This window comes from Mixophyes fleayi, chromosome 5, assembly GCF_038048845.1.
Source record: "Mixophyes fleayi isolate aMixFle1 chromosome 5, aMixFle1.hap1, whole genome shotgun sequence".
NCBI classification, from domain to species: domain Eukaryota; kingdom Metazoa; phylum Chordata; class Amphibia; order Anura; family Limnodynastidae; genus Mixophyes; species Mixophyes fleayi.
Window position 1 is genome coordinate 58,929,701 of NC_134406.1, and position 27,691 is coordinate 58,957,391.

General features: G+C 39.4%; 1 protein-coding gene across 3 annotated transcripts in view; it reads left to right on the forward strand.

Moving 5' to 3' along the window:
* Positions 1-2,898: 2,898 nt before the first annotated feature.
* The window catches only part of SNX10 (sorting nexin 10), a 49,370-nt gene continuing 24,577 nt past the window's right edge, over positions 2,899-27,691 (forward strand). Inside the window, exons 1-2 of one of the 3 annotated variants that reach the window (XM_075212263.1) lie at positions 2,899-2,974; positions 26,367-26,420. In XM_075212263.1, coding sequence (XP_075068364.1) covers positions 26,397-26,420 — 24 coding nt within the window. In that variant the 5' untranslated portion in view covers positions 2,899-2,974; positions 26,367-26,396. Of the gene's footprint in view, positions 2,997-26,366; positions 26,421-27,691 lie in introns of all 3 variants that reach the window. The other 2 variants (XM_075212261.1, XM_075212262.1) reach the window with 2 other exon arrangements.

Below are 27,691 nucleotides of genomic sequence, written 5' to 3' on the forward strand. Positions count from 1 at the left end.
GGAGGCAGTGAGGCATATTTTACAGCTCTATATCCTGAGAATTAACTGATTATCCCACAACTGAATATGGTTTACTTTTTTTTTTTAGCTTTAACACGAGAATATTATTTTTGATTCCTTTATTGCAATTGATAACTCTCAAATTGATTCACTAAGTGCTACAAATAACCGAATATAGGATAGGTTTACAGTTTATTTTCAGTTTATATTTCCCTTTTGACACTATTCACTTATATTTTGCTGTTTTTATCCAATTATTTTAATTATAATAAAAATTAAGTTGTAATATTTTATAGGGGTTCTAACAACTTTTGTCAAGTGACAAACAACAAAGATTTAGTGCTTTTGGCTATTCCAGTTCTGTATCTTCTTTTATGCTTTTATGTTATTCACAACTGCCAGGTGGCACCTCACTACCATGTAAACTGATCCTGAATATTAAGAAATTTCACATCAGTATGATAGCATAATATCTAATATACATGTTTGCGGGTTATCTTGAAAAAAATAACACGTGCGAGAATACAAATTCTTTTAAAACAATTAAAAGTACCTAATAAAACCTAAGTGTTTAGCCCAGGGTTTGGAGAAAAAGAAAAAACCTTGCCTTCGCAAAATGAATGTGAAGTCCTTTGAAAAATCAGGTTGTTAATTGTGCTCATGTGTCCTACATTCCATCGCTGTAGGTTATGGTTTACATGCTAGTTCCTGAAGTTCCCTTGTACCTTGGCTCTTCTGCCAGAGCAACCCACGGGATCCACACTTGATATTTGCCGCAAAGCTGCAACCTTGCATTGCAAAGTTGTGCAACGTGCTCTGTTCAATGCAGGGCCACAGAACTCATGCAAACATCTTGTGATTTCCTTTAACAATCAGGGTAACATTCAAACTTTCTAGCTTGAGTGTATGACCATTTTGAAAACTGGTGTACTAAATATCTAGAGCAGACGGCTCCGTTTCGGCCATCTTCGGCTGCTTTACTGAAGCAGCTCCTGGGTTTCTGGAGGAGGACTTGTCTCCAAAGGTGAGTAGAAGCAGCAAATTGAGGGGCACATCTAATTGGTATACTATGAAAAGGGGGGGGGGGGGATAAGTATATGACATACAATGAATTGGGGGACAACTGGGGCATATGATGAAGTGGGGGGACAACTCTGGTATACTATGAATAAGGGGGCCAAGTGGCACACTATGAATGGGGGGGGGGGGGGAGGGGGCAACTGTGTGACATACTATGATTTGGGGGCACCACTATGTGGCATACTATGAACCGGGGAACCACTATAAGGCATGACATGAATTTAGGGCTAAACCATGGGGCATAATGCAAAGTGGGGGAACTATTGTGTGGCATAATATGAATGTTTGTGCCATTACTATTAATATATTAGCATCATAAAATAAGACAGAGCTTGGCTAGATTTTTAGCAGGCACACTGATAGAAAAAGGTATCAGGGTTCACCGATACTTCTATCAATCACCTTCAATGTCAGTCAGATCTCCCTTGATTTTCAGTCGACTGGTGAACAGAAAAACACACAACACCTGTATGATATAATGCTGAGTGATTCTGTTCCAACCAGAGCTTACTTCAGACTCTTTATTTATACAGTAGAATATTAGGGGTATAGTAGTTTAGCAACCAATTATAAGACGGTAAATTATTAGAGGTATAGAAGCTTAACAACCAATCATAAGACAGCAAATTATTGAAAACCACACAAGCTAATTATGCGTACTCTGCATCTTTCTTATTTATGTTTTTATCTTCTCAGGCATTCTGCCATCAGTCTTGTTACTTTACACTGAACGGTACGTTCAGTTGTGCGCCCTTGAATTCTTCATGTTCTCTGAGAACATCTTGTTGTAACATTGTTGCAAGCCTTCAATCTTTTTCTTTTCTCATTCTGAGTAAAATATCTGCTAATTTCTTTTAAGGTTATATAGCATATTATTTTTTAAAGCTTAGCACATTACAGATATTAAATCAATAATACAATTTCACCCTTACATTGCCAACCCCTCTTCTAGAGAGAAGCTCTGAATATGTGCAAACCATTGGGAGCATTAAACTGCCATTCTATTACCTTTGCAAATTTGAGTCCCTGGAGTTTGCAAAGCAATGGTAATATTACTCAGTTGTTGTTTCCTATGTATATTAGTGCACAACTGTTACATGGGGTCACAGGTCTTCCCAGACTTTCAGCGACACGTGCGAAGAAAGGAGGGGGGGGGGATTGGGGAACAGCTTTCAAATCATCAAAAGAGGAACAACAAAGTTATGATCTACAGGTCAAAACACATAGTTCCCATAAGAAGCTATAAACACTGACCTCTGACCAAAAATGACTGGTGAACATAATACATGACTCACCCAGGGCTATCATTTTCCATTGGGCACGATGGGCAGGTGCCCGGGGGCCCCATAGACGGGGCTCTTAAGTAAAATAGATAATCCTGAAAAAAAAAAAAAAAATCCTGCAAATATATCTATATCTATCTGTGTATATATAGATATATATATATATATATATATATATATATATATATATATATATATATATATATATATATAGATATATAGATAGATATATATATGAATATGATACACATACATAGAGGTAGGGGCCCCGCTGCACTGCTTTGCCCAGGGGCCATAATGTTGTTAAGGTGGCCCTGGACTCACCAAGTATCTGTTATATGCAGGCGCTACATATATTTGTGTACATGTATTACCCTTGCTGTGGACAGCTGGTTAGTAATAATGACAGATGTAAGGTAATTTGTACATGTATTGTGGACCACAGAGCACCTCTGAGATTAGAATGTGCAAGTAGTCAGAAAAGCACATCCGGGGAACGCCCATATCGTGACCTAATGCTGGCCGTGTGGGCGTGGTAAATAGACTTCAGTGTGTGCGGTCGGTGATCTGGCATTGTTGTCACGTGACTGTCAGCGTTCGAATCTTGAGCTGTGAGTATGATCCGTCATCTCTGTGAGTAGAGCGCGCCGCCCGGTCATGCGGCGGTGCAATGAATGGAGGGTATTGTTAGAACGCGGGGGGAGCTGGATGCTGCTGAGCACGGGGTTGAGTCATCTTGTAGTCACTATGAACCTATGCAACTTCTTTCACTTTGTAATAATATAGCTGGCGAACATATGTCCCGCGTCTGACCCTTATTTTGTGTACGTTTCCCGTCACTGCAGATATTTTTAGATCCATATGGGTCAGCGTCCCCATTAGCTTCTAAACTTGGTTTATAGTACTAGCGTTTGTTTTAGCGCTTTCGCTGAAGTAGTTGGGTAACTTAACACAATGACAATACAGGTCGTTTTAAATCCTTTATTTTTTTTCTATTTAACATTTTTTTGTATAACCTAGGTTATACAAAAAAAATACAAAAAGTGCCAGCACGTTTTTTTAGAAAATAAAATCTTTGTTCGAAATAGTTACAAGGGTTATTATTGTTATGACACAGGCATGATAATGTATGTAATAACGCTAGTAAATAGCTGTAAAAACGGTGATCTCTGATGACAGCCCTTAATTGTTCATTATGACAGTATTTGTGTTTATAAGGAATAATGCACAATTGTTATGCATACTAGAAATTCGCTTTGATTTCTGAGTCCTGTATACAAACACTTGGCCTACAGTTCCTTGCAGATTTCAGCTCCGTGCCTTTATTCACACTTAAGTCTTACAGCCCGGAATATGTTTATTAATGACTTTTTTGAAGTCACCCAAAAAATTAATTTACTAATATAATAATAATAATAAAATAAGCCTTAAGAGATCAACATTTTAATAAGTTTTCATTTCTTCGTCGGTTACTAATTGAACCACCTCTGGCAGCTATTATATCCAGTAATATATGGAGCAATATCTACCCATTCTTTAGTGCAAAATTGCTCAAGCTGGGTGAAGTTGGGGAGCAGTGGTGGACAGAAGTATGAGATCTTGCCACAGGTTATTGATGGGGGGGGTTAAGTACTCTCATTGGGCCGTATTTTCTTAATTTTAAGCTTCTCCAGTGTTGTTCTTGCAGTGTGCTTTGAATCTTTGTCCTGTTGCAAGATAAACTTCCTCCCCAGTTTGATCTGGTAGAGGGCAGCAGGTTTTAATCCAGGATATGTTTGTAGTGTGCACCATTAATTCTCCCACTGATTCTGACAAGATTGCTAGCCTCTGCTGCTGAAATGCGTCCCCATACCGTGATGCTACCACCACCCTACCTTATGGTGGGGAGAGTATTATCTGACTGTGCAGTGCTTGATGCATACAAGATAGTATTCAGTCTAAAGTTCCAGTCATAGACCAGAAGATATTGTCATATCTCTGCACATCTTCTAGATATAACTTTGCAAACTTTGTGAGCATGCATATTTTAGTGTCTTTGTATGTTTTTTAAAAAAATATTTTTAAAAAGGCCTTATTTTGCTACCCTCTGTGACCAGATGGGCTAACTTTGCTACCTGGTCTTGGGGGAAGGATCTTACACAGTTTATCTGGGTTGCTTTTTTGCAGTCAGTAACTGACTTACTGACGACTCCTACTGGTGTCACCTGCCACCAGACACTTGCCGACTTGCGAATGTCAACTGTGCAATAGATGTAGTAGGTTAGGGCTGCCACCACCAGGCTCCGCCACCTGGAACTGTTTACTTCTGGGTAGCTGGTATAGCTGCTGAAGCGCCTTTGTGGTGGGCTGGCTGGTACCTTCTGACTGCTTGTTATGGATCAGGACTGCTGAGTGGCAGGCAGAGTGTTGACACAGAGACCTGGGTTCAACACAAGACAAAGGGGGAATGGATTAGAGTGTAAGCTCTTATCTGTTGGTCACAGGATACAGCAAGCAGTAGGCTTCAGGCAGAATCCTCAAGCAGTGATGTTTATTGCTCAAGGGTCCTTTTATAAGTACCTTTACACACAAGCTGAAGTTACTAGTGGTCATCCAGAAGTACAGATGGTATACACATTATATGGTCAACAGGGCTCTTTATACAGTTTTACAGACCTAACCTGACGGGAGGTAATTTAGTCTCCTGACCCTTTAACCAACCCAGGCTGATTCATGCAGCCTGCACGTGATTCAGCCTGGAAGGGTAACACCTTTTAATATTGCTGGCAGTGGCAGAGAGGAGTTTACTCTCCCTATCTATGAGGTGCCAGGGAGAGGGAGGGTTCAACTTCTAATCCACTCCTAGTGCCAATGAGTACGGCAGAAGATCTATCTTTAATTCTACCACCTAAAACACTTCCAAGGGACTCTAGCTCTCCTCCCCCTGTTCGAATGCTTCAGCAGCCTGGTCCCGGGACAGCAGTCCCCAGCCAGCAGACCCCAGCCTGCTGCTAATGGAGCTCTTTGAGTTCCTGTGTGGGACTTGGTCTGCTGGGGATCCCCCAGGAGGTGCTGCATCTCCTGCCAAGCTGGCTGCCGGGGGGACCCACACTCTGTCGGCCACTACTGGACCTGGGCTGCTCCTGCAGCACCACCATGGAGTGACGGACTCTCCGGCACCACAGTGCTCTTGTCCCATGGATAGGGACCGGAGTGGTGGCAGAAACCCGCCAGGGGAGCCTCAGATCCAAATTGGAACACAAGGGGGAGATAGCAACATTGCTTTTTTTAAAGTTTTATTTTGCAAGGTCAATATAACAATAAGAGACATTTGACAAAAAGTATACAGATTAAAGAAATAGACAAAAAATAATCAAATCATTGCACGGCAAAGATCCAGCGAAACACTTAGTCAAACGAACCTTTAAATATAGTAACAGCGAATGACCCCAAGTTTTTAATGAGAGAGGAGGGAATGGAGAAAGAAAGGAGTGAGGCAACATTGCTTTTTAGTCATTAAAAACATTTAGTTTTATTTAAAATATACTACAAAATACAGCGTTGTACAGACAACTCGCTCACGTCAGTCCTTGCCTCATTAGAGCTTACAGTCTAATTTCCCTAACACACACACAGACCATGAGGTTAAATTTTGATAGCAGCCAATTAACCTACTAGTATGTTTTTGGAGTGTGGGAGGAAACAGGAGCATCTGGAGGAAACCCACACAAACACAGGGAGAACGTACAAACTCCACACAGATAAGGCCATGGTCCGGAATTGAACTCTTGACCCCAGTGTTGTGAGGCAGAAGTGCTGACCACTAAGCCACCATGCTGCCCATCCTCTGATTTATTTCCATGGATCCAATAATCGCACTGTGTGGTTTCACAGCATGTTATAATTGAAAAAGTTATTTTTCTTGCATTCATGAAGTTAAAAATCCTAGATAATTTTCCTAGATGTTTTACAAAATGGGCTAGAAAAATGGCACTCACTTATCTTAAGATTCTCATTTCTGCACGAAGTTCTTTCCTAGGAATGCATCTGGCACAAGAATTTTAAAACTAGATTTCTCCATGCAGGTAAATGTTCTTGGCACCAGATAAGACCTTTGATTGCCCCTTGGGATTTTATTGTAGTACTTAGTGCTATGACAGCAGTGCCATTTGAACCCCTTCAGGAGGTTTCCCTTAGGAGGGAAACCCTAAAGCAGGCCTGTCCAACCTGCGGCCCTCCAGGTGTTGTGAAACTACAAGCCCCAGCATGCTTTGCCAGTAGACAACCAGTTGATAGCTGGAAGGGTATGCTGGGACTTGTAGTTTCACAACACCTGGAGGGCCGCAGGTTGGACAGGCCTGCCCTAAAGGTTCTTTTTCTGGTGGCAATACCACAGGAGAATTGGAGAGCTTCATGCGTGTCCGTTTATAAACATATTTAAAGTATAAGGTTGTACAAATGCTCAGTTTTTGCCAACAGTAGTGGTTAAATTCCATAGTAACCCTCCATATTAACCAAGAGCTAGTTCTTCTTTTTCTCAATCCCAACGACTAAAGAGTTTTTTACACTCCTTCAATCTGGCTGGTCCTGCAATGCTTGGAAGGGTCTAAGCAGGAATTCCTCTATCCTGATTGTGGCATGTGAGAGTTTTTTATTTTATTGTATTTCTTGTAAAATACTTAAGCCAGGAGCAGCGTAGGGATGGTATTTGTATCACAAGTATGCAGTCTTTTATCTGGTCTCAGAACAGAGAGCCTAAAACTAGAAAGAAGAATGAAAAATGATTGCTGCTGCTCGATAATCATTTTATAGGCATTGGTCACTGAGCCACTTCTTCTATAGTCACTGTGAGGTGCGGGAGAGGAATGCTGGTGGTAGTTTAGTAGAAAAAAAAAAAAGAGGTGATACTTCAGTCATGCAGACGTCCATCACTTAGAAGCGCTCCTCAGATGTCCCATTAGCACTATATACCTAGAAACAGGTCTATGCAATTTTGGCACATTTTATTGTAACCTGTTATCAAATGGACAAGTGGCCTGATCTGCACAGCGTTTTGCCCTACACAAGCACTTTAACAGCACTTAGAACTAGTGCGTCTAAATGAGCTCTAATGTGGTTTAGTAGACTCTACTGCTCTATTAATAGGCTTTATTATATGAATTAACTTAATATGGCTATCTTGGCAAGCAATATAAATGTTTTTTTTTTTAACTGTACAGTTAAAAGTGGTCAGTGGTCCATTTAACACAAGTGTTCTCGCATGGATGTTCTTTCTTGCTATCTTACTGAATTGTACATAGATTTGTAAGTTAACTCGTAAATAAATCATCTTCATTGTTTATTCATAAGGGGCCATTATTACTAGATAATATGGTCTTGATAACATGTTCAAAAGAAACCTGAAATACATGTGATTAAGGTGGCAGGAGTGAAACATGAGCAAAAATGAAACAACTGAATTGTAAAAAACAGGAAGCAATCAGAAATTAAGGCACGTTTGCAGAAACTTTTGTTTTCTACATTGGCATTGAATAGAAATTACATATAACAAGCCCAGTTACAAGGGAAGGGTGCTATTTCTGATGTGACGATCTCTTTTGAAAACCTCAATAAAACATGCAATAAAGGCACATGAACAGAAACAGTATTTACATTCAAGCTTATTGAATGTATGTAAAGAACCTTACATAAACAATTATACACCGGAAGTACTAATATTTTTCCAGTTATAAATGAGAAGTGTTGTCTGTAACTCAAAATTTATTTTATTAAAATTGTAAAAGATCTCTTGAGTTGCATTTAACTTTCTTTCTTGCGTATGGTTTATTTTCATAATAGTGATGTGAAATATACAATCCCTTTTTCAGCCACTACAATCACAAAAGCAGCCTTATGATGAGCATTTTAAGTAGTGTGAACACAATTTATATACCAGCTTGGTGTGCCTTTTTGTATTGTTACTGCTGCCTTTTGAATCACTACTGTGTTTTGTTTTTTGTTTTTTTTGTTTTTTTTATAGTTTATATTAAACTATTTAGAAAACTACTTATTATGGCCATGACTTATGCTTTTCATTTTAGCTGAGATAAAAGAAAATCTATACTATACCTATTTTCTAGTTTGGAGGCATGACAGTGGTCACTTAAGGGTTAGCACCCCTGCCACACAGCAGACAGGAAATGGTTTTACCCAGTGATAAACTTCTCCACCCCTGTTCCTCCACAGTCTTAACAGCTGGTCCAAGCCAGATTACAGGAAGGGAATGGTTTGCTACCATGCTATACATAAAGAAAATCACAGATCAGTATGAAGTTGCATATAACAAGTTTATTTACAGGGCGGGAGGCCATTGCAGATGTGACTATCTCTTTTGAAAACCTCAATAAAATGTGTCATTAGAGGCAAGTGAACAGAAACAATACATACATTCAAAAACATTGCATGTGTCTAAAGAACCTTGCATAAACAATTAGATGCCGGAAGTACTAATGTCTTTCCAGTTATAAATGAGGTTAGTGTCTGTAACTCGAAATTTTATTTTGATAACATTTTGAAAGATTTCTAGAGTTAGATTCAACTTCCTTTCTTGTATACGGTTTATTTTCGTAATACAAAGTGTGTGAAACGTCCTATTTCCTTTATAGCCACAACAGTCGCCCAACGCAGCTTTGTGATTAGCACTTTTAAGTCCTGCTTTTACAGTGTCATGACTCCTGACAAGGGTTGAAAATAACTTTAGATCTACAACCCTCATTTGGTCTTAAGACTCGTTGAAGAGAAAATAGGGTTCTGTATACTGCAGGTACTGTATCTCTTCTACTCTTGCAAATATTACTGCTACTGAGCATCATCTTTAAAGGAAGAACCTCAAGAGAGAGACTGTGCTCGTCCAAATTGTTACTGCCTGAATGAGTCTCTAGACAAGCGTTATTGCACCATCTTGTTGTGGACAATGCAGATATTTAGCACTGAAGCATGTTTAAACTCTGCCCTTGCTCTAGGCCAGAGTAGGAGAAACCATTTCCTCTGCTTACATTAGAAGTGATCTTTGATTTAGATCACCAATCCCTATACATCCGCTACGCTTTATTAGCCAAGTTTGCTGCTGTTAGCATGTCGGTAGTGTGCTAGGTGAAGCCATTCTCAACTGCTGAGCTGTTAACAATAGTTGTTGCAGATTGTTGTTGAGCTCCTGTGTTGGTAAAGTGTCTCTTGAGTGGAAGTCTAACTGAAGTATCCACAGTCATCTAGAGTAACCCAACAAACCATGGCTATAATAAGTAAGGGTTATACTCCAGGTAAATGCTGCTGTGAATAGGTGAAGGACCCAGCAATATATATATATATATATATATATATATATATATATATATATATATATATATATATATATATATATATATATATATATATATATATATAATATATATATTTTTAAACATATTTTATTAGGGAGATTTTTCAAAACAGTGTAAAGGTTCAGTTACATTGATCAAACAACAAATACATTGCGAATGAGAAAAACAATGTGAACTTTGTCAATAAAAGCAAAAACCGAGAAAGGGAAAGAAAAGACCCAGCAATATTTTGTCTGAAACTTCCTCCCACCTGAAGCTACTGAACTTTTCTTATCTACTGGTTGTTGAACTGTGACCAGTCTTGGAACCTCGAACACTTGAATCTTGTCCATTCTTCCAAACTTGCAGTCTGCCACCCACTATATACGTTCTGTATTGCCTGGCCACCATGTAGATTGCTTTAGCACCTCTATTCCCTTGAATGCTCTTCTCTCTTCCCTGAATGACCTTTTTCATGGCAAGGTTTTATAATGCTATCCAGATTCAGTCCAAACATAAGAGTACTCTGAAACAGAGGAAAGCATAACCCCACTTTCAATGCAATAGTGGCTTGCAACTACGGAGAAAGCAGACACCTCCTGGCTGCTATAGATACTGATATAGATTTTGGGAAAAGCTTAAAGCCTCCCATAGACTCCTCCAAAATAAATTTGTCTTTAATTGCAACCAGTGATTCAAATATTTCTTCTCTCCTCATGCAATTATAGAGCATCTTTAACCTTCCTGAGCCAATAGAGTGGCCTTAGCCAGATGTTGTGGCAATCTCAAGTCTAACGGTGGCCCCTGCTTACCATAAAGGAACACTTTTAAATAACATGTTGTCTGTGATCCATGGAATCTCTCAATGAGATGTTATAATCTTCCTTTACACACAAGTTTTGGCTGCATCACCCACAGAGACACTAATATTTCGTAGGATACTTCATAACCACTCTTATGGTTAAGAAAACCTCTTTCCTGGCGGGTTCAACTCTTCCATACTAAGTTCTCGTGTAGCATTTCTACAACCATCCTATTGGCACAGCCCTCATCGATTTTGAGGGTTTTCACAATTTCAATGACAAAAGATGATCCTACTAGTGTTCTAGAAGGCTCTTTCTCAGTTTTGGCCTCCTGAGAGCTCTAGGGCTGGTTCATTTAAGTCTGCAGAAGGTTTGCCTTCCATTGGTTCTGACTACTGTGCTTCCAACATGTTCATAAGGGACTCTGTAATCCTAGTGACTGCTAACAACACACTCTGGACAAAAGTCCATTCTGATAATGCTGTAACATGAGTCACCATATCAGCCGTGACAAGACTTTCTTCCAATGAAAAGTATAATTTTCTTTGTGAGAATCTACAGCATAGGAAATTGAAATATCCTAATTTCTCTCGACACCAACTCGTAACCGTGCACACGGAGGAGTGCAAAGGAGTTGGCAAACCTTGCCAAGTAACAAAGCACCGGAAATGTCCTGACACTCTCTGCACAATAGAAGTGGAACTGCCTCCTGTCCTAGTAGATCGTGTTAACCCTTTTGTGTCTGCTGGTATACAAAGGTGCAAAAAAGTTATGACCATATTCAAATGACTACAAGGATTCTTTTAATTTACTGAGAAGCTTTACTGTGTCTTGCATCTAGTGATGTGGTCTATAGAATGACAACCTAAAAATATACATCATTTGTAGTGTAAAATATCCGTTTCCTCAAAAGAACACCAGTCCGTTACATAACCTATTTTGTGTAATTTACAAACATTTCAGCAGCCTTATGATGTATGGTCAGAGGTGTAGCATTTAGGGTAGGACAGCATTCGTCCAGAATCTTCATGATTAGGACAAAAGTACAGGAAGTACTATAGTCATGGCCAAAAGTTTTGAGAATGACACAGTTATTGGAATTCACAAAGTTTGCTGCTTTAGTGTTTTTAGACCTTTCTGTCAGACGTTGCTATGGTATACTGAAGTAAAATTACAAGCATTTCATAAGTGTCAAAGGCTTTTTAAAGACCTCTGCAATTCGCCCTGTCATGCTATAAATCAACTTCTGGGCCACATACTGACTGACTGGCCGCCCATTCTTGCCTAATCAATGCTTAGAGTTTGTCAGAATTTGTGGGTTTTTGTTTGTCCACCACCTCTAGAGGATTGACCACAAGTTCTCATGGGATTAAGGTCTGGGGAGTTTCCTGACCATGGACCCAAAATTTTGATGTTTTGATCCCCGAGCCACTTGGTTACGACTTTTGCCTTATGGCAAGGTGTCCATCATGCTGGAAAAGGTGTTGTTCATCACCAAACTGTTCTTGGATGGTTGGAAGAAGTTTCTCTTGGAGGATGTTTTGGTACCATTCTTTATTCATGGCTGTGTTCTTAGGCAAAACTGTGAGTGAGCTCACCCCCTTGGCTGAGAAGCAACCCCACACATGAATGGTCTCAGGATGCTTTACTGTTGGCATGACACAGGACTGATGGTAGCGCTCACCTTTCCTTCTCTGTATAAGCATTTTTCCAGATGCCCCAAACAATCTGAAAGGGGATTCATCAGCGAAAATTACTTTACGCCAGTTCTCAGCAGTCCAATCCCTGTACCTTTTGCAGAATATCAGTCTGCCCCTGATGTTTGTCCTGGAGAGAAGTGGCTTCTTTGCTGGTCTTCTTGACACCAGGCCATCCTCCAAACATCTTAGCCTCGCTGTGCGTGCAGATGCACTCGCACCTGCCTGCTGCCATTCCTGAGCAAGCTCTGCACTGGTGATACCCCGGTCCCGCAACTGAATCAAATTTAGGAGACTCTCCTGCAACTTGCTGGACGTTCTTGGGCGCCCTAAAGCCTTCTTCACAACTATTGAACCTTTCTCCCTGAAGTTCTGGATGATCCGATAAATGGTTGATTTAGGTGCAGTCTTGCTAGCAGCAATATCCTTGACTGTGAAGCCATTTTTGTGCAAAGCAATGATGACTGCATGTGATCCTTGTAGGTAACCATGGTTAACAGAGGACGAACAATGATTTCAAGCACCACCCTCCTTTTAAAGCTTCCAGTCTGTTGTTCTAACTCAATCAGCATGACAGAGTGATCTCCAGCCTTGTCCTCATCAACACTCACCCGTGTTAACCAGAGAATCACTGACCTGTTGTCAGCTGATCCTTTTTGTGGCAGGGCTGAAATGATATGGAAATGTTTTTGGGATAAAGTTCATTGTCAGGGCAAAGATGGACTTTGAAATTTATTGCAATTCATCCGATCACTCTTCATGACATTCTGGAGTATATGCAAATTGCCAACATAAAAACTGAGGCAGACTTTGTGAAAAATATTTGTGTCATTCTCAAAACTTTTGGCCATGACTGTACTTGTATTAACATAAATACAGGTTGGTAAGATAAAATGCTTGTAGTGCAAAATATGTCTACTTGTGACCTGGGCAACTGAAGTTCTTGTTCTGGGCTCATAGCCCATGCACTGGAAGTGGGCTCTAGGTAGGAGCCCCATCTCTGATGCTTCAGAGCTTTACCTGTAAGCACTAAATGCCAGGTACCGACTCTAATGATTGTGGCATTTAGCATGTACAAATATAGGGTTTGGGGTTGTGAGCTGCTAATATTACCATGCACAAGGTCTCATTGGAAACTCGGGTGACATCACACTTGGTGTTTCCTAGATTAATAAAAGTATCTTTGGCCACAATATACATAATAAGTGTTCACAATGCTCGACTCTATGAAGCACTAAGATGCTGAGGAACAGGCTTGTGAATCTTTTCTTGTTTTGTTTTTATAGGGGCATACAGTCTGGTGTAATGCTTATTTATTTATTTTGAGGGTGGCATGTTGGCTGGTTTAAAATGTAATCAATGGATACTCCACTGGATATGTCATTCTAATATACTTCTGCTATTTGGATGGAAAAATATGTTCAAAGTTCCCATTCAAAGTATGCGGAAACTGTCGTCACAACTGGGGAAAAAGCATGTTTTGTGCTGATTCAATGCAAAGTCATTCATAATATTCATATTATGTCTGCAGTAGTATACCAGAATGGAACCTTTTTGAACTAGAATCTATTTCTTTTAATTTAGGGCCTAAAATCTACTAAGACATTTAATCCTTAATTCTTTATTTCCCCATGCCTGCATTCCGCTCATTACCTTGTATAACTGAGTTTCCTCAGTGACTAGCAGAAGGCAATCTTGATCATGTTTGTGTGTATGACATTACCAGTCGGTTATTTACATTTTTGTATATGTCTGCGTATTCAGACACGCACACGTTTAGGTGTAATAAATTCTATATTTTGTGAAGGAGAGGTGGCTCCTCGTTATGCCCCTTCCCCATGGTGACATCATCCTGGGGGGCTTGTGGTCTGGATATGAGAATTCAGAAGAACTCTTGCAGTGGCTGCTGCTGTACAGTGAGTGTCTTGCTCACACACCAGATCGGCAAGTGCACAGTGTCGCCTATGCCCTGCATGTTCTGCCCATGCATAGACATTGCATGAACTAGCTTCTGGACAGTTGATGCCTAAAGGACGTGCATGATCAGGATCTGTGTGGGTGATAAAATCACCTTCCATATGTGGCTACAAAGAGTAATGAGAGGTAAGGCCCCAAATCCATAATTCCCAACATAACTTGTACAAGCATTTCTTCCCTGTGCTAACTGCAGTTCTGTTTATTTAACCCAAGTCCCTGCAGTCCTCTATAGTGTAATTGTTTAAACCTGCAGCAATCCTGTCAAGTACTTAACCTTAACTATCCATAGAATAATATATTTAACCCCTGCAATACATGGTAAGCTTTTGGAAAAATCAGAAACTTCTGCTAAAAAAAATAACAAGCAGTCCGGCATCAGCTAGCTCCCTTCTCTCAGCTAGATCCTGGCACCTGCAATCTACACCAACACCTTTGTCATCAATATTCTCAGTAGTGATTTCAGTTAGTGCTGCATCCAAGTTGCGAAGGCGAGATGACTCCTCCCGTATCCAGGATTCCTCAGAAGAATCCTTGAGCGTTGGATCCACTACTGCTGCTGGGGGTGGATCTTCATCCTAGAAGCAGACCAAAAATAAGACTAACAGTCAGTTGTTATAAACTACTAGTAAACAATCCTTTGCAAGAGGAAGCAAGTATGGCAGCTGTCACACAGCAGATCACAGGCGCCATGGTGACTATGCTAGTATTAGATCTGCGTCCAATATCCACAATTAATGCAGCAGGTTATAGACAGTTAATTGAGGTCCTGTGTCCCCTTTATCAAATTCCATCTCAACACCATTTTACTAGACAAGAAATTCCTCTCCTGTACTAGGAGGTTAGAAGACACGTAATTATTGGGCTGCAAAATGCCATTCTACCCACTGTACACTTAACCACAGATATATGGAAAAGCAGAACTTGGCAAACTAAAGATTATAATATGACTGACAGCCCACTGGGTTGTTGAATCCTCTTCAGCAGCAACATCTAACAAACAACGCCAGATTTTTCAGAGGCAGGCTACTCTCTATCGCTGGCTTCACTAAGAGGCATACCACTGACAACTTGTTAGATAAACTAAGGGATGTCATTGCAGCATGGCTTATCCCACTTGGACTCTCATCAGGATATGTGATTTCTGATAACACCACCAATATTGAGAGGGCTACAGCTGTGTGAAATCCATCACATTCCCTGTTTTGCTCACACAATCAATGTGGTAGTACAGAGCTATTTGAAAAATGTCAGGGACGTGCAAGAGATGCTTTGTGTCCCGAAAAATTTCGGGATATTTTCGGTATTCTCCAACAGCATGGAGGAGAGTAAAGCAGCTGCAAGAAGAATTTAATTTGCCCTGCCACCAACTGAAGCAAGAGGTGGTAACAAGGTGGAATTCCACCCTTTTATATGCTTCAGAGAATGGAGGAACAGCAAAAAGCCATCCATGCTTACTCAACAAGTCATGACATTAGGAAAGGAGGGAGAATGTACTTTAGTGCAGTGGAGAATACTTTACATGTTGTGCAAGGTGCTGAAACCATTCAAAGTAGTCACCTGTGAAGCGAGTTCAGACACTGCTAGCTTGAGTCAATCGATTCCCCTAATTAGACTTTTGGAAAAGCAGCTCGAGAAATTGAAGGAGGAGATTGTAACAAAGCAATTCAGTATGTCAGACCTGTAGATAAAGTACTTTATTTGCTTCTCCAGGATCCAAGAGTTATCAACATCTTGAAATCGGATCACTATATTTTGGCAACTGTGCTTGGTCCTAGGTTTAAGATCTATGTCTTCTCTTTCTTTCCAACTGACCCAGATCTCAAGAGATGCAATGAGCTCCTGGTAAGCAAGGTAACAGCTCAAGTGGTACATGACAACGAAGTGTTGTCCTTCAGTTTCTAAGACAACTGCTGCTAGGAAAAAGTTAGTTTTCCCAGAAGACCCAGTGGTGATGCAGGTGAGTTAACACAACATTTTGACATCTTGTCAGGTCTAAAAGAATTGGACAAAAATCGTGACACCTCTGCAACGACCACAGTAATTACGTGCATGTAGCCATTCGGTTCATATACCTAATGCCTACTAAACAAACCGTTTAGTAGGCATTAGGTCGTTTTGTGACATTTTCGCCCCTTGTCTGAAGTGTTTATGGTCGATACAAAATAATGGAGTTCTATGGGAACACTTCAGTACACTATGTTGCGAGAAGCTAAGAACAAGCTTCTTCAATGCTTTGTTAAATGTGAGGACAACACACAAATCTTTGTCTACTCTTAAACTTTTAGCCTCCGTGACTACAACCCATATAAAACAGCCACTCAAAATGTGGTGAATGACGCGTGGGTAACCTAGAAATCTAGTTTTTCAGGAATTTATTCAAAATGTACATGTATGTAAACTTAACCTGAAACAGGACTGAAGGGCTATATTGTGACGATCGCTAATATGGCCAAACTAGGAATATGAGTACTTCTTTGACCAGGCCTACACCACCTAAGTATCACAAGTCCCAACAACTCAGTCAAGTAACAAACCATTATAAATTTATTGCTATATGAACACAAATCTACCATCCGCTTGGCCACAATGTATAACTATAGACAAACTATTCAATCATCCTCTCTCTGTTATCATAACCATACAAATTCACAGTACAAAAGGTCATTTCAAAATCATATAAATGGTAGCCTCCAAAAAATCCTTAGCTCAACATATTATACAATTCCACTAAGCCACTCAGAAATCAGTTTTCATTAATCCATTCTTCAGAGTTTCTTTGGTGTGCATGTGTGTGAGAAAAGCATGGAGAGGTGGAGACAGCATCTATATACAGATAATGGTGCTGCAGGGATCATAGATTGTAGGGATCACATTGCAGGGTTAGGTTAGGGATATAGTTGGTGTTACAATGGTTATTGCAGAGTAGCTGGTAATATAGATTTTGCAGGGCATGTATGGATAATTGCAAGGACAACATCCATTGCAGGAATAGTATTGTAGGGACTAAATACAGCATTACAGGACAGATTGCATGAATAGACAAATGACGTAACATAGATGAGGTTCCTAAATTGTTAAGTTCCCTACTTCTACTGACTGTGGCTTTACAAACGCTAAAACTGTTTTGGGTAAAAATAATTGCACACATAAGAGGTGGATTTTTGGGTCTTATGCCCAGGCATGACAAGGGCTGCCTTATCACTGGCGCTTGACTTGCACAAACAACATCATCAACATCCTCATTAGCACTGTCGTCGGCTACACAAATATCCTATTGCAAATCTGAAGTGGCATCCTCAATTTCTTTATCACTGGCTATACTTGTGGTGCTTATCCACACACTTGCAGAAATGGTGAAAGGAGGCTTCTTTATGAGTAAAGTATCAGAAAGGTCAGGCTCACACATAGCACTCATGGATAGGCTCTTCTCAGGGATTTGTGATGTTTCCGAACACAGTTTGTTCTGCTGCCGTACTGGTTTTTTTCAACACCAATTTTTACACATGAAATTTTTTTTGGACACTTCTTCTAGACTCTGAATGACAAGGTCTTGCGTCATCATGACAGACAGAAGAAGATGCCTCGCTGACAGTTGCAGAACTATCGCTCATAAATAAAGGCCTTAATATTTTCTTGCCACTGCGTGTGTAGAATGGCATGTTGGCGATTCTATGTTTTGTTTTGTTTTTTACAGTAAACTTTCCCTTTATTAGATATGGGGGTTTTTCTTTACCAATGTAAAAGCTTGTTTTTTGGGTTTCAGTTACCCTAACTTAAACCCATTATGCCTTTGAGCATAGGCTGTAGTAGATGACGTTGACGGACTGATATCATCATGACTGGTGCCAGCAGCTGGTTGGTGCTCCTGCTCTTCTGTTGACTGACGATCCAAATTGATGAACGCACACAATTTGTCCGAAAAATGTTTACTCATTTGCTGAAAAAGTTTAGATTATACACGGCCAGGCACATATTTTTGTGAACAACGCTGTCGTATAGTATACACACACAGTACAGTGTGTAATTTGAATAAAATAGAAAATACTGTTTTGGAAGCTAATTATAACTGAGCAGAGTACACACTGCGGGCAGTGATTTAGGTGTTGTGCTGCAGGATAGAATGAGGTTTGTGGCTTTAGAGTGACAAAAACGCTGCTAGCCCTCCTGTTTCTGTTAGAGATGAGCGGGCTCGGATATCTGAAATCCGAGCCCACCCGAACGTTGCCGATCCGAGACAGAGCCCGCCCCAGCCCCAGCCCATTCCATGCCATGCCATAGCGTAGGAGTGAAAATTTAACACTTTTTATGTTTTTTCAAAACAAAACCTCAAGCGAATCCAAAACACGAGACGCCAAAAGTGGCCGGTGCACATCCCTAGTTTCTGTGAGCAATTTCGCCAGATGTCCTGGCAAGGGACTTATGTAATCCAAAACCCGCAATATCTGACCACTCAACGATGACGTTTTGCCTCATCGTCTGATCAGAGGAAGCGGAAGCCGGCTCCGTACTTGGATCTACTAAGTTCGGGGGGATTCGGTTTTCTAAAAACTGAGCCTGCTTATAACACGAATAAACTGTAAGACAGCAGTGGGTTGGTCTGTACTGAGGATATTTTCGGTCTTTTTTTTTTTTTTTTTTTTCTTTGGGGTAAGAGCAGCTATATTATACAGCTGCAGATTGGGGCCTCTGGTACAATATTTTTTTTTTAAGAATTACTTGCTATCTTTAAGAAAAGTTTATAAGGAAATAATTATATGGTGAGTAAAGCTTTGACCATAGAAACTCAATTGAATCAATGTCAAACTTGCTGATACCTCCATGGATATATAGATTATGTATTTGATCTTGTACACAATAATTTACTTTAGCTGTTTGAGCTCTGTGTCTTACTTTATGTAGTGATGATGAAAGAAGATTTTTGTTTCTGAATATAACCGGTTGCAAATTGCTGGTACGCACGCTATTGTGCCACAGCAGGCTAGTGATGTGGGTTCATCCCATGAGAGAATGCTGCATGGTTTATTAGTCATGTGCATTAGTGCTGCTGGCAACTCATTTTTGTATGTGTGGAGGAATAAATGTAATATATAATATACGAGGTATGTCTATATTAAATAACTCGCCTTTATTTATTGGTATTACAAATTTAATGTTTGTCCCCTTCTATATACTCCCCGTTTGCACTAATACATCGCTGTAGTCTTGTTTTCCACTGGTCGAAGGCATGGAGCAATCAAATTTTTGTCACTTGTTTCAACATATCTGCCATTTTCTTCTTTACAGCATTAACTGACTCAATGTGTCCCTTTTAAGCACTGCTTTAACTCTTGGGAAAAGATAAAAATCGCAAGATGCTAAATCGGGTGAATATGGAGGATGTTCAAGTGTAGTAATGTGTGTGTTGGTCAAAAACTGCTTTACAGAAAGTGCTGTGTGAGCAGGCGCATTGTCCTGGTGAAGAAAGAAACCATTTTTCCACAGTTGGGGCTGTTTCTTTCTCACTCAGCTTTTGCAAAACCTCCTTATAATAATGCTGATTAACTGTTGTGCCTTCTGGAACCCATTCTTCCAAAATGACACCCTTGATATCGAAAAAAACAATGAGCATTGCTTTGAATTTTGACTTTCTTTGAGCTTTTTTCATGGTGATGACAGTGTTTTCCAGTGCATTGACTGTCTTTTGGTTTCAGGATCGTACTGGAAGATCCAGGTCTCATCACAAGTGATTATTTTATGAAACAGGTTTGGATCTGTGTCAAGTTGCTGCAGAATGTCAACACAACATTTCTTGTGATGTTCTTTTTGCTCTGGTGTGAGAACCCTTGGGACCATCTTTGCACAAACTTTCGTCATGTTAAGATCCACACGCAAAATTTTCCATACGGTGTCTTTGTCAATGTTCACGGATTCAGCTATCATTCGAACACTGAGTTGGCGGTCTTTTCGACCAATCTGACACGATACAGGCAGTCCTTCCCGTAGGCCGTAGTAAGCATTTGACAACATTCTGTTGGTGGTTTGTGCAATTTCACAAAAAATTTCAAATTGACACGTTGTTCAGCTTTTAAACTTAGCATTTTTCGGCACTCTACAAAAAACGCAACTAAACTAAATGGTGACTCACAATCAGCTGAACGTCATAGGGGGGTATTCAATTGTTAGCGAGTTTGGAAGTTCCAGCGTGCAAAGCCATTTTTTTGCTATTTTACCTTATTTTCGAGCGCGAAAACTTCTCACGCAATTCTAATAATTTTTTTTTTTTTTTTACTGAAACTGTGTTATCGCGCTCCAAGCGTTTGTCAATGTTAAAGTATAGGCTGGCTGCGAACCCTTAGCGGAAAAAGCTATTCAATTGTTTTTCAACGCCGAGTGTGAAAAAGGCAAATATGCTGTTTTATCTCGCACCTCCATGGTCTGCTCAAAGAAATTTTTTTTTTATTAAACTGAGAAAATAGGTGTAAAAGTTCATAAAAGTAACCTAAAAAAAGAAAATTACTTAAAGTGTATAATTAATAATTTTTGGAAATTTCCCCCTTTAGAAAAAACCATAGTGGTGCATGTATTTAAACTTTTTTATATTTTTTTGTTTTTAAGGGAGGGGGTGGTTTGTGCCAAAAAGTATCATGTTTTTTTAATAGCAAAATCTTTTGCTCCCTATTTAGTCTTGGCCCTAGTGCTGGCAGGCTATTGATGTGTGAGTTTAACTCTTTGAAAAATTTGACGTAGGGTTCCCCCTAATTTAATTGAACCAGCACTAGGCAAACCAGCCGGGGTGATAGGCACTATAGCAGGGGGGGGGGGGGGGGGGACGCAGTTTGGGTCCCACGGCCATAATGACTAAACACCCACAGACTGTTCAGCGCTGGCCTGGATTCCCTAGGGATTGTGGTCCGCTGAAAAATGTAAGCGGGCCACCCCCCTAGGGACACCCAGCCCAGTGCTGATAGCACTAGGGCTCTTCCTACTACCCCTGGGCTGTGGGTAGTAGGGTAATAAATGGGGATTTTGTATGAAAAAAAACAAAAAAAAACAATTTTGATTTGTGGAACTACATGTCCCAGCCAGCCATGTTGGCCTAAATAGTGTGGGCATGCTGCTACTTGTCTAACTACAAGCACCAGCGTACCCATAGCACCCAGGGCATGTTTGCACTAGTAGTAGAACCACAAGTGCCAACATGCTCTTACACTCACGGCTGGCTGTGATCTGTGGTTCCACAAAGCAAAATGTTAAATAAAAGCACAACACCCTTATTCCAACCACAAATCTTTATTAAAAATAATAAAACCCCAAGAAATACAGTAAACACCCTCATGTACACCATAGATTTTTATTGAAAAAAACAAAATACTCACTATGGACGAAATCCTCAGTTTTATGATGCTTTACCTACACACACTAATTTACGCAAGTCCCAAAAATTATTTTGTACCTTCGAAGAAATGTCCGGCTTGCCCACTGTCACACAAATATTTGTACCTTACAAATGTCCATGCTTGGCCAGTGTTCAAGAAATGTTTGTAAATTTCAAAAAATTTACCTCCTTGTAAAATCTTTAATTCTGCTGTACAGGGGGGGGGGGCATTGTTGCTTGCAGTGCTGGGGCCCTTCTTCATTGCAGTGTAGGGGCCCAATCTCCTATGCAGTGCTGGGGCCCTTCTTCATTGCAGTGTGGGGGCCCATTCTCTTGTGCAGTGCTGGGGCCATTCTTGATTGCATTAATATACTTTTATTTTATTATAGTAAAATGAGTGCCTTAACCATTTCAAACTCGCTAGGACCAATAATAGAGCACAAGGGGGTGCATGCAAAAAAACAATTGAATTGAGGGGTTGTTTTTTTTAAACGCGCGCTCGAACAAGAAAAAACGAGCGCCGTTTTTTGTTTTTTTTTCGAGCGTGAAATTTTAACGCATCTCGCTGACAATTGAATACCCCCCCCATAGTGTTGCAGTTTGTCATGCAGGTTCAGACCGGTTCAAGGTTACTATGTATGTAGTTATAACCGGTTCTGACTGCTTTGTTTACTAGGTGGAATCAGTATCATTATTTAATAGACATATCTCGTATATGAAGCCATGTGTGAAAAAGTACACATACCCTTACTCCTCCCATATTGATAAATAAGGTCATTTGAGCTTGGTGCTGGTAATAAAGGGTACTTATTTATTTACTCTTTAGGAAGTGCTACAACCTATATACATTTAAGCAGTTGCTTGTGGCTGTTCTTTCTGGAACATTCAGGATTGTGTTTACAACATGCCAAGGCATATGCAACAATCTCATTGAAAGCCAGTGCTGCTGCTCCATTGTCTAGAAAGGGGTGTTATAAGACTATTTAAAAATGTAGAACATTGAAGACTGTTGCCCATCTTCTCAGGAGTGGGTATTCCAGGAAATCAATGCAAAGAGCAGACTCTTCAATGGTTCGAAAAATTGCTATGGAAACATTAGAATTTGGCAGATAAGAAACACTTGACCAATTTAGTCTGCCCATTTTGTAACCTATGGTAACCTCCCACCCTATTTGATCCTTATGTCTTTGTAAGGATATCATCAAATCTATTCCATGCATGTTTAAATTGTTCAGTTGTATTGTCCTCTCCCGCCTTTGATGGGAGGCTATTCCACATATCTACTACCCTTTCTCTGAAGTAATTTTTCCTCAGATTTCCTCTGAACCTACTTCCCTCCAGTGTCAGTGCATGTCCTCGTGTTCTGATACTTCTCTTCCTTTGAAGAAAGTTTCCCTTCTGTATTTATATCTTTCTGGAGAATATGGTCTCCAGAACTGAACACAGTATTCTAGATGAGGCCGTACCAATGACCTATATAGTGCCATTATTACTACTTTCTTTCTGTTACTGATTCCTCTCTTTATGGAACGGAGATGATTTGGGGTTGTCTTTAGCCACAGGACATGAACACTTTGCAGTCATTGAGTCCATCTTGAACTTTTCTTTATGCTTAAGTATTCTATGGGAAAATGTTAAGCTGACCGACAATTGAAGTTTGACATTGAATCAGGACACATGCACTAATCTTAAGCACTCCTGCATTCGACACCTGAATGGCTACAAAAGAAAAGAATCAAGATTTTGGAATGGATAAGTCATTCACTCCATAGAGATGTTGTAGTGGGATCTTGGGCAAGCTGTACAAAAAAATCATTGAACTAAAGCAGGTGGAGTGGGACAAAATTCATTGAATGTTATGCAAGAGCCTGATGAATTTATGGGTGGCAGAGGGGTCATGGGTTTAATTCTGACCAAGGCACTATATGTTTGGGGTTGATGTGAATGAATTCAATATTCTCTTCAATGCACTACACAATATACTGGTGCTATGCAAAGTAAATCACCTGCAGACTTTTTTGTTACACACATGGGGATTTCCCTGTGTATAAGGAAGTGACCTTCTTTAATTTTTAGTATTTCAGTGTTCTGCACTGATAGTGTAGCACTATTGCATTTCCAGCTTAATTACAACAGTTCCAGTTCTTGAGACCTGGGGTATGTTTAACATCTCTGAATCTATTTGTCTGTTTGTAAAAGGCTGCTTGTCGAGCAACTGTTACTCCATAAACTACACCTACTACAAGAAAGCATTGTGTTCTGTAAAAATATAAGATTGACAACACATTTGCATGATGTTTGTGGCCAAGTCTTGCAGAAATAGAATTATGAACTATGGTGGTTTATGTTTTAAAGCACATATTTAGACAAAAGGTACATGGAAGGTTTTGCCTAGTTAATCTGACAGGCATGAAAATTTTGTCAGTGAACTGTACCACTTTGGATATAAAAATGGTGGTTTCGATTCTTTCACTTATAAGGATCTGTGCCTGCCTTTCAATCCTGTTTATCAACAACAAAGGTCAGCATTTAGCTTTTTATATGAAGCAGATAAGAATGTAAACTGTGGCTTGTGTGCATGTGTGTGTATATGTATATTGTGCTTTCTCGCTTTCTTTTTCTTTCTCATTTTTAAGCTACTGTAGCACCTGATGAAACAGAAACACTTCCTTATTTAAAAGAATCCCAGTGATGTGACTAGAGTTCCTGCTGGTCTGTGAAAACCTTGCAGCCACCATGGTGCACAGTGATCTAATAGATGCATTTGTCTAACTAACCGGTGATTGCAGTAAAGAACTATAACCTCAATATGACTATTGCTGTAAAACCAATGGTAGCGTAGTATGCAGCAACTATTTCCGAAAAATGTATTGGCTGCAAAATCATTTGTTACTGTACATGATTAAGTATTACCTCTAAATAGGGACACCTTACATAACTCTGTTCTATTGTCTGTAAGATTGTCCGGTACTGTGGAATCTGTGGTGCCCTATAAATAGGAGATGATAGCCAGACACATGCTTCATTACATACTAGGCAATGGGGGGTTGGGGTGGAGGGTCAGATTAGGGAGGGTCATGTCTTGGCTTTTGCAGAGTGCCCAGGGACTTGTAGCTGTGCTATTGTTAGCAAGAGTACATCTTCCCCTTTTGGCAGTGCTGATAAGAGATGTAATCTGCTGGAATTCAACTGTAGTACACATAGCTCTACAAAGCAACTTCATGGTATAAATTTAAACTTTGATGTGTGTGTAAGATAGTTATATCTTTTCATATACATTCAACCACATTATGTTTTACAGGGTATTAAGTCAGTATTAGTTTGCACGGAGAATATAATGGTATATGGCTCTAGCTGTATTTTTATTGCTAAATTCAGCCTTTGTAACAGGATGCTTATTTTTTTTTATTTTTTTTAATTGACTCTATTACAGTAACAAAAACAAACATGTTCCCTAAATTTAATTTTGTAACTGAAAAAGGGGAACATGTGTTTCCCTTCTTAGAAAACCCATAGATCCATTTTCTAACCTTGCCTGGTTCTCAGAAGAGCTGAAACATATTTTTGGCTTCCACTTAAATTGGAACGGAATATAAAGTATTTTTATATATCATAGAGGAGGATACATTGAAATGTTACCTTTCAGTAAACCGCCCTGGGATTGCCTGCTGCTATTTACCAACATGTGTTTGTGAATATCCATCCCATATTCTTAATTGTCACTTAACTCTATAGAGAACGATGTGTCCTTTATATGCAGAAAACAGGATTCCTACATGATGCCTCCTTGGTGTCTCCTTATATGTGGGTACTACAGCATGTACAAGAGACTTTATTCATTAGTGGTGCTGAGGTTCTGTCTTGTTTACAGTATCGCATGGAATAACTATTAATGGTGTGGTCTCAGAGGTAGGGATTTAGCTTATGATGATGTGGAGAACACTATATTTTGAGTTTTCTCTCCTGGAATGAACCATTATTGCATGTGATCTGTTTTAAAATACATAAATGACACCACTACATAATAAACAGGGGGATAAAAAGCCAGGTGACAAGTTCTCTTTAAAAAAAAAAACAAAAAAAAACCCCAAAACACATTAAACCTATATATGTAACACTTATACAAAAGCAATCAGAATTTTGCATTTTCTTTTATTAGACCAAGTATATTGCTCCCTGTAATTAACTTCTTGATTGGTGGTAATTTTGCAATTTTTGTAGGTATGTGTGTAAATATTTTATATATAATTATACACACATCTATTTATGTAAAAAAAAATAAATTCAGAAGATAATGTCATTTCTTACCCATAAAATACAGATCTTAATTTGACATGCTATTAGAAGATGGGATATACAACAAAATTAGACCCCCTCAATTCTTACTACACAATTAATGCACCCTCAGAATATTACCTAAACTTTATTACTTGGTTGTCCCAAGTACATTGATGCTAGACTTGAGCGGTCTCCCTAGACTCCAGTCAGTCTGAACAAATGCAAACTGGATCTAGTAGTAGCTATTACTTTTAGATATATTTTAGATGGATCTATTAAAATACTCTGGAAAGCCTGTTTACATAGGGATTTGTGGGGTCAGGAGTCTGTAGGGTTTCTGGTCCCACTACCAGATGCCCCTGGCTGTCATTGATCAATTAGAAATCGTTCCTTCTCATATCTCTATAATGTGTTTTTTAGGTCTGTGTTTTACTTTCTGACTTTATAGCAATGTGTAGGGTGGAGGACCCGATAGGTTGTTAAATCTATCTGTAGTCTGGATACATGTTTATAAACAAGACTTCCTTTATTTAGATGCATGTCTGTTTAGTCTTAAACAGTGCACTCTTGTATTGCAGGCTTTACGTCACGCTTGACCTTGCAGAATTATGCTGCCCAAGGACCGAAAAGGGGTAAGTAACTATTAAAGTGATTATCTCCAATATGCAAGGACTTTTCACCTAGGCATTGTTGTAATGTAAAATGGTTACTTTATTTACTGGACTGGGTTTTCATTTAAGTAAAAGGAATGTGCTGCCTGCATAATACATTACTGACTATAGCTGAAAACGTATGATGAATTTTTTTAAAAGGAAATTCCCACCTTTTGACTTAATTTTATTTTTTTATATATATTTTTTTCTTAAACACTCAATTGGCAATAGTAGCATTTTGGGTTTACTACTGTTTCTTACTGCCTTACACCTGAAATACAGAATTTAACTTGGTCACCAGATAGTCACCAAAACTAAAAATACATGTCTTCCATAAAATAGCTACTAATAAGATTCACAAATATTGACACATTTGACATGGCATTTACATTTGCTATATAGCAAAGTGCAAATTATGTTGTCTGTTATCTAACAGGCTGTTTGCACTGTCCTTCAAATAGATTACTGACTGTAAAACTACTGCTTGTGGGAAAATATATCCCCTCTGTGGCTGGATTGCTTAAAGATGACGTGTGCCAATGTATGTCATTGCAAATATACTGATTTTTCTATTGGAAATGTATTTATTTCTGAGACTGTATGCCATGTAGGAGGAAATTCTGTTTTTGTAATTTCTGAAGGCAGGTAATCTCACAATAAAGTATTTTTATCTAGTGACTAACACTTATTTTAGCCTGAATACACAGCAGGGGGTCTTTACCTGTTATCCTGTCTTGTTAAAAAGATAAGCGAACTACATAAATAATGCAGCCTGCGAGTAATTTAGGAAATCACAGATTGATGTAAATTTTGTTAAATCCAAGATTAGAGAATATATTACATCCTGATGCTAAATATGTGATGTAAAATCTCAGACTTGTGCCAGCTAGGAAGGGGACTGGATTAGGAAGGGGACTGGATTACCTCCTGACAGGTTGTGTCCAAAACGGTATAAAAAGAGCCCTGTTTGACCATGTATTGTATTATTCCATATGTAACTTCTTGAATGTTGCTAGTATTTCAAACTACTGTGTAAGTGTTATTTGTAAGACTTCTTCAGCTAACAAAACATCAATGCTTAAGGATCCTGCTGTAATTCCTGTAACCTACAGATTAGACCAAGTATAATCTCTTATCCGGCTATTCTGAGGTTAGGACCCAACGTCTACCCATTACCCTGCAGCTCTGGCTGTTGAGAGGCCAGGTGTTCCCTCCACAACAACCATGATCTAAATGAAGAGATTTGAAGT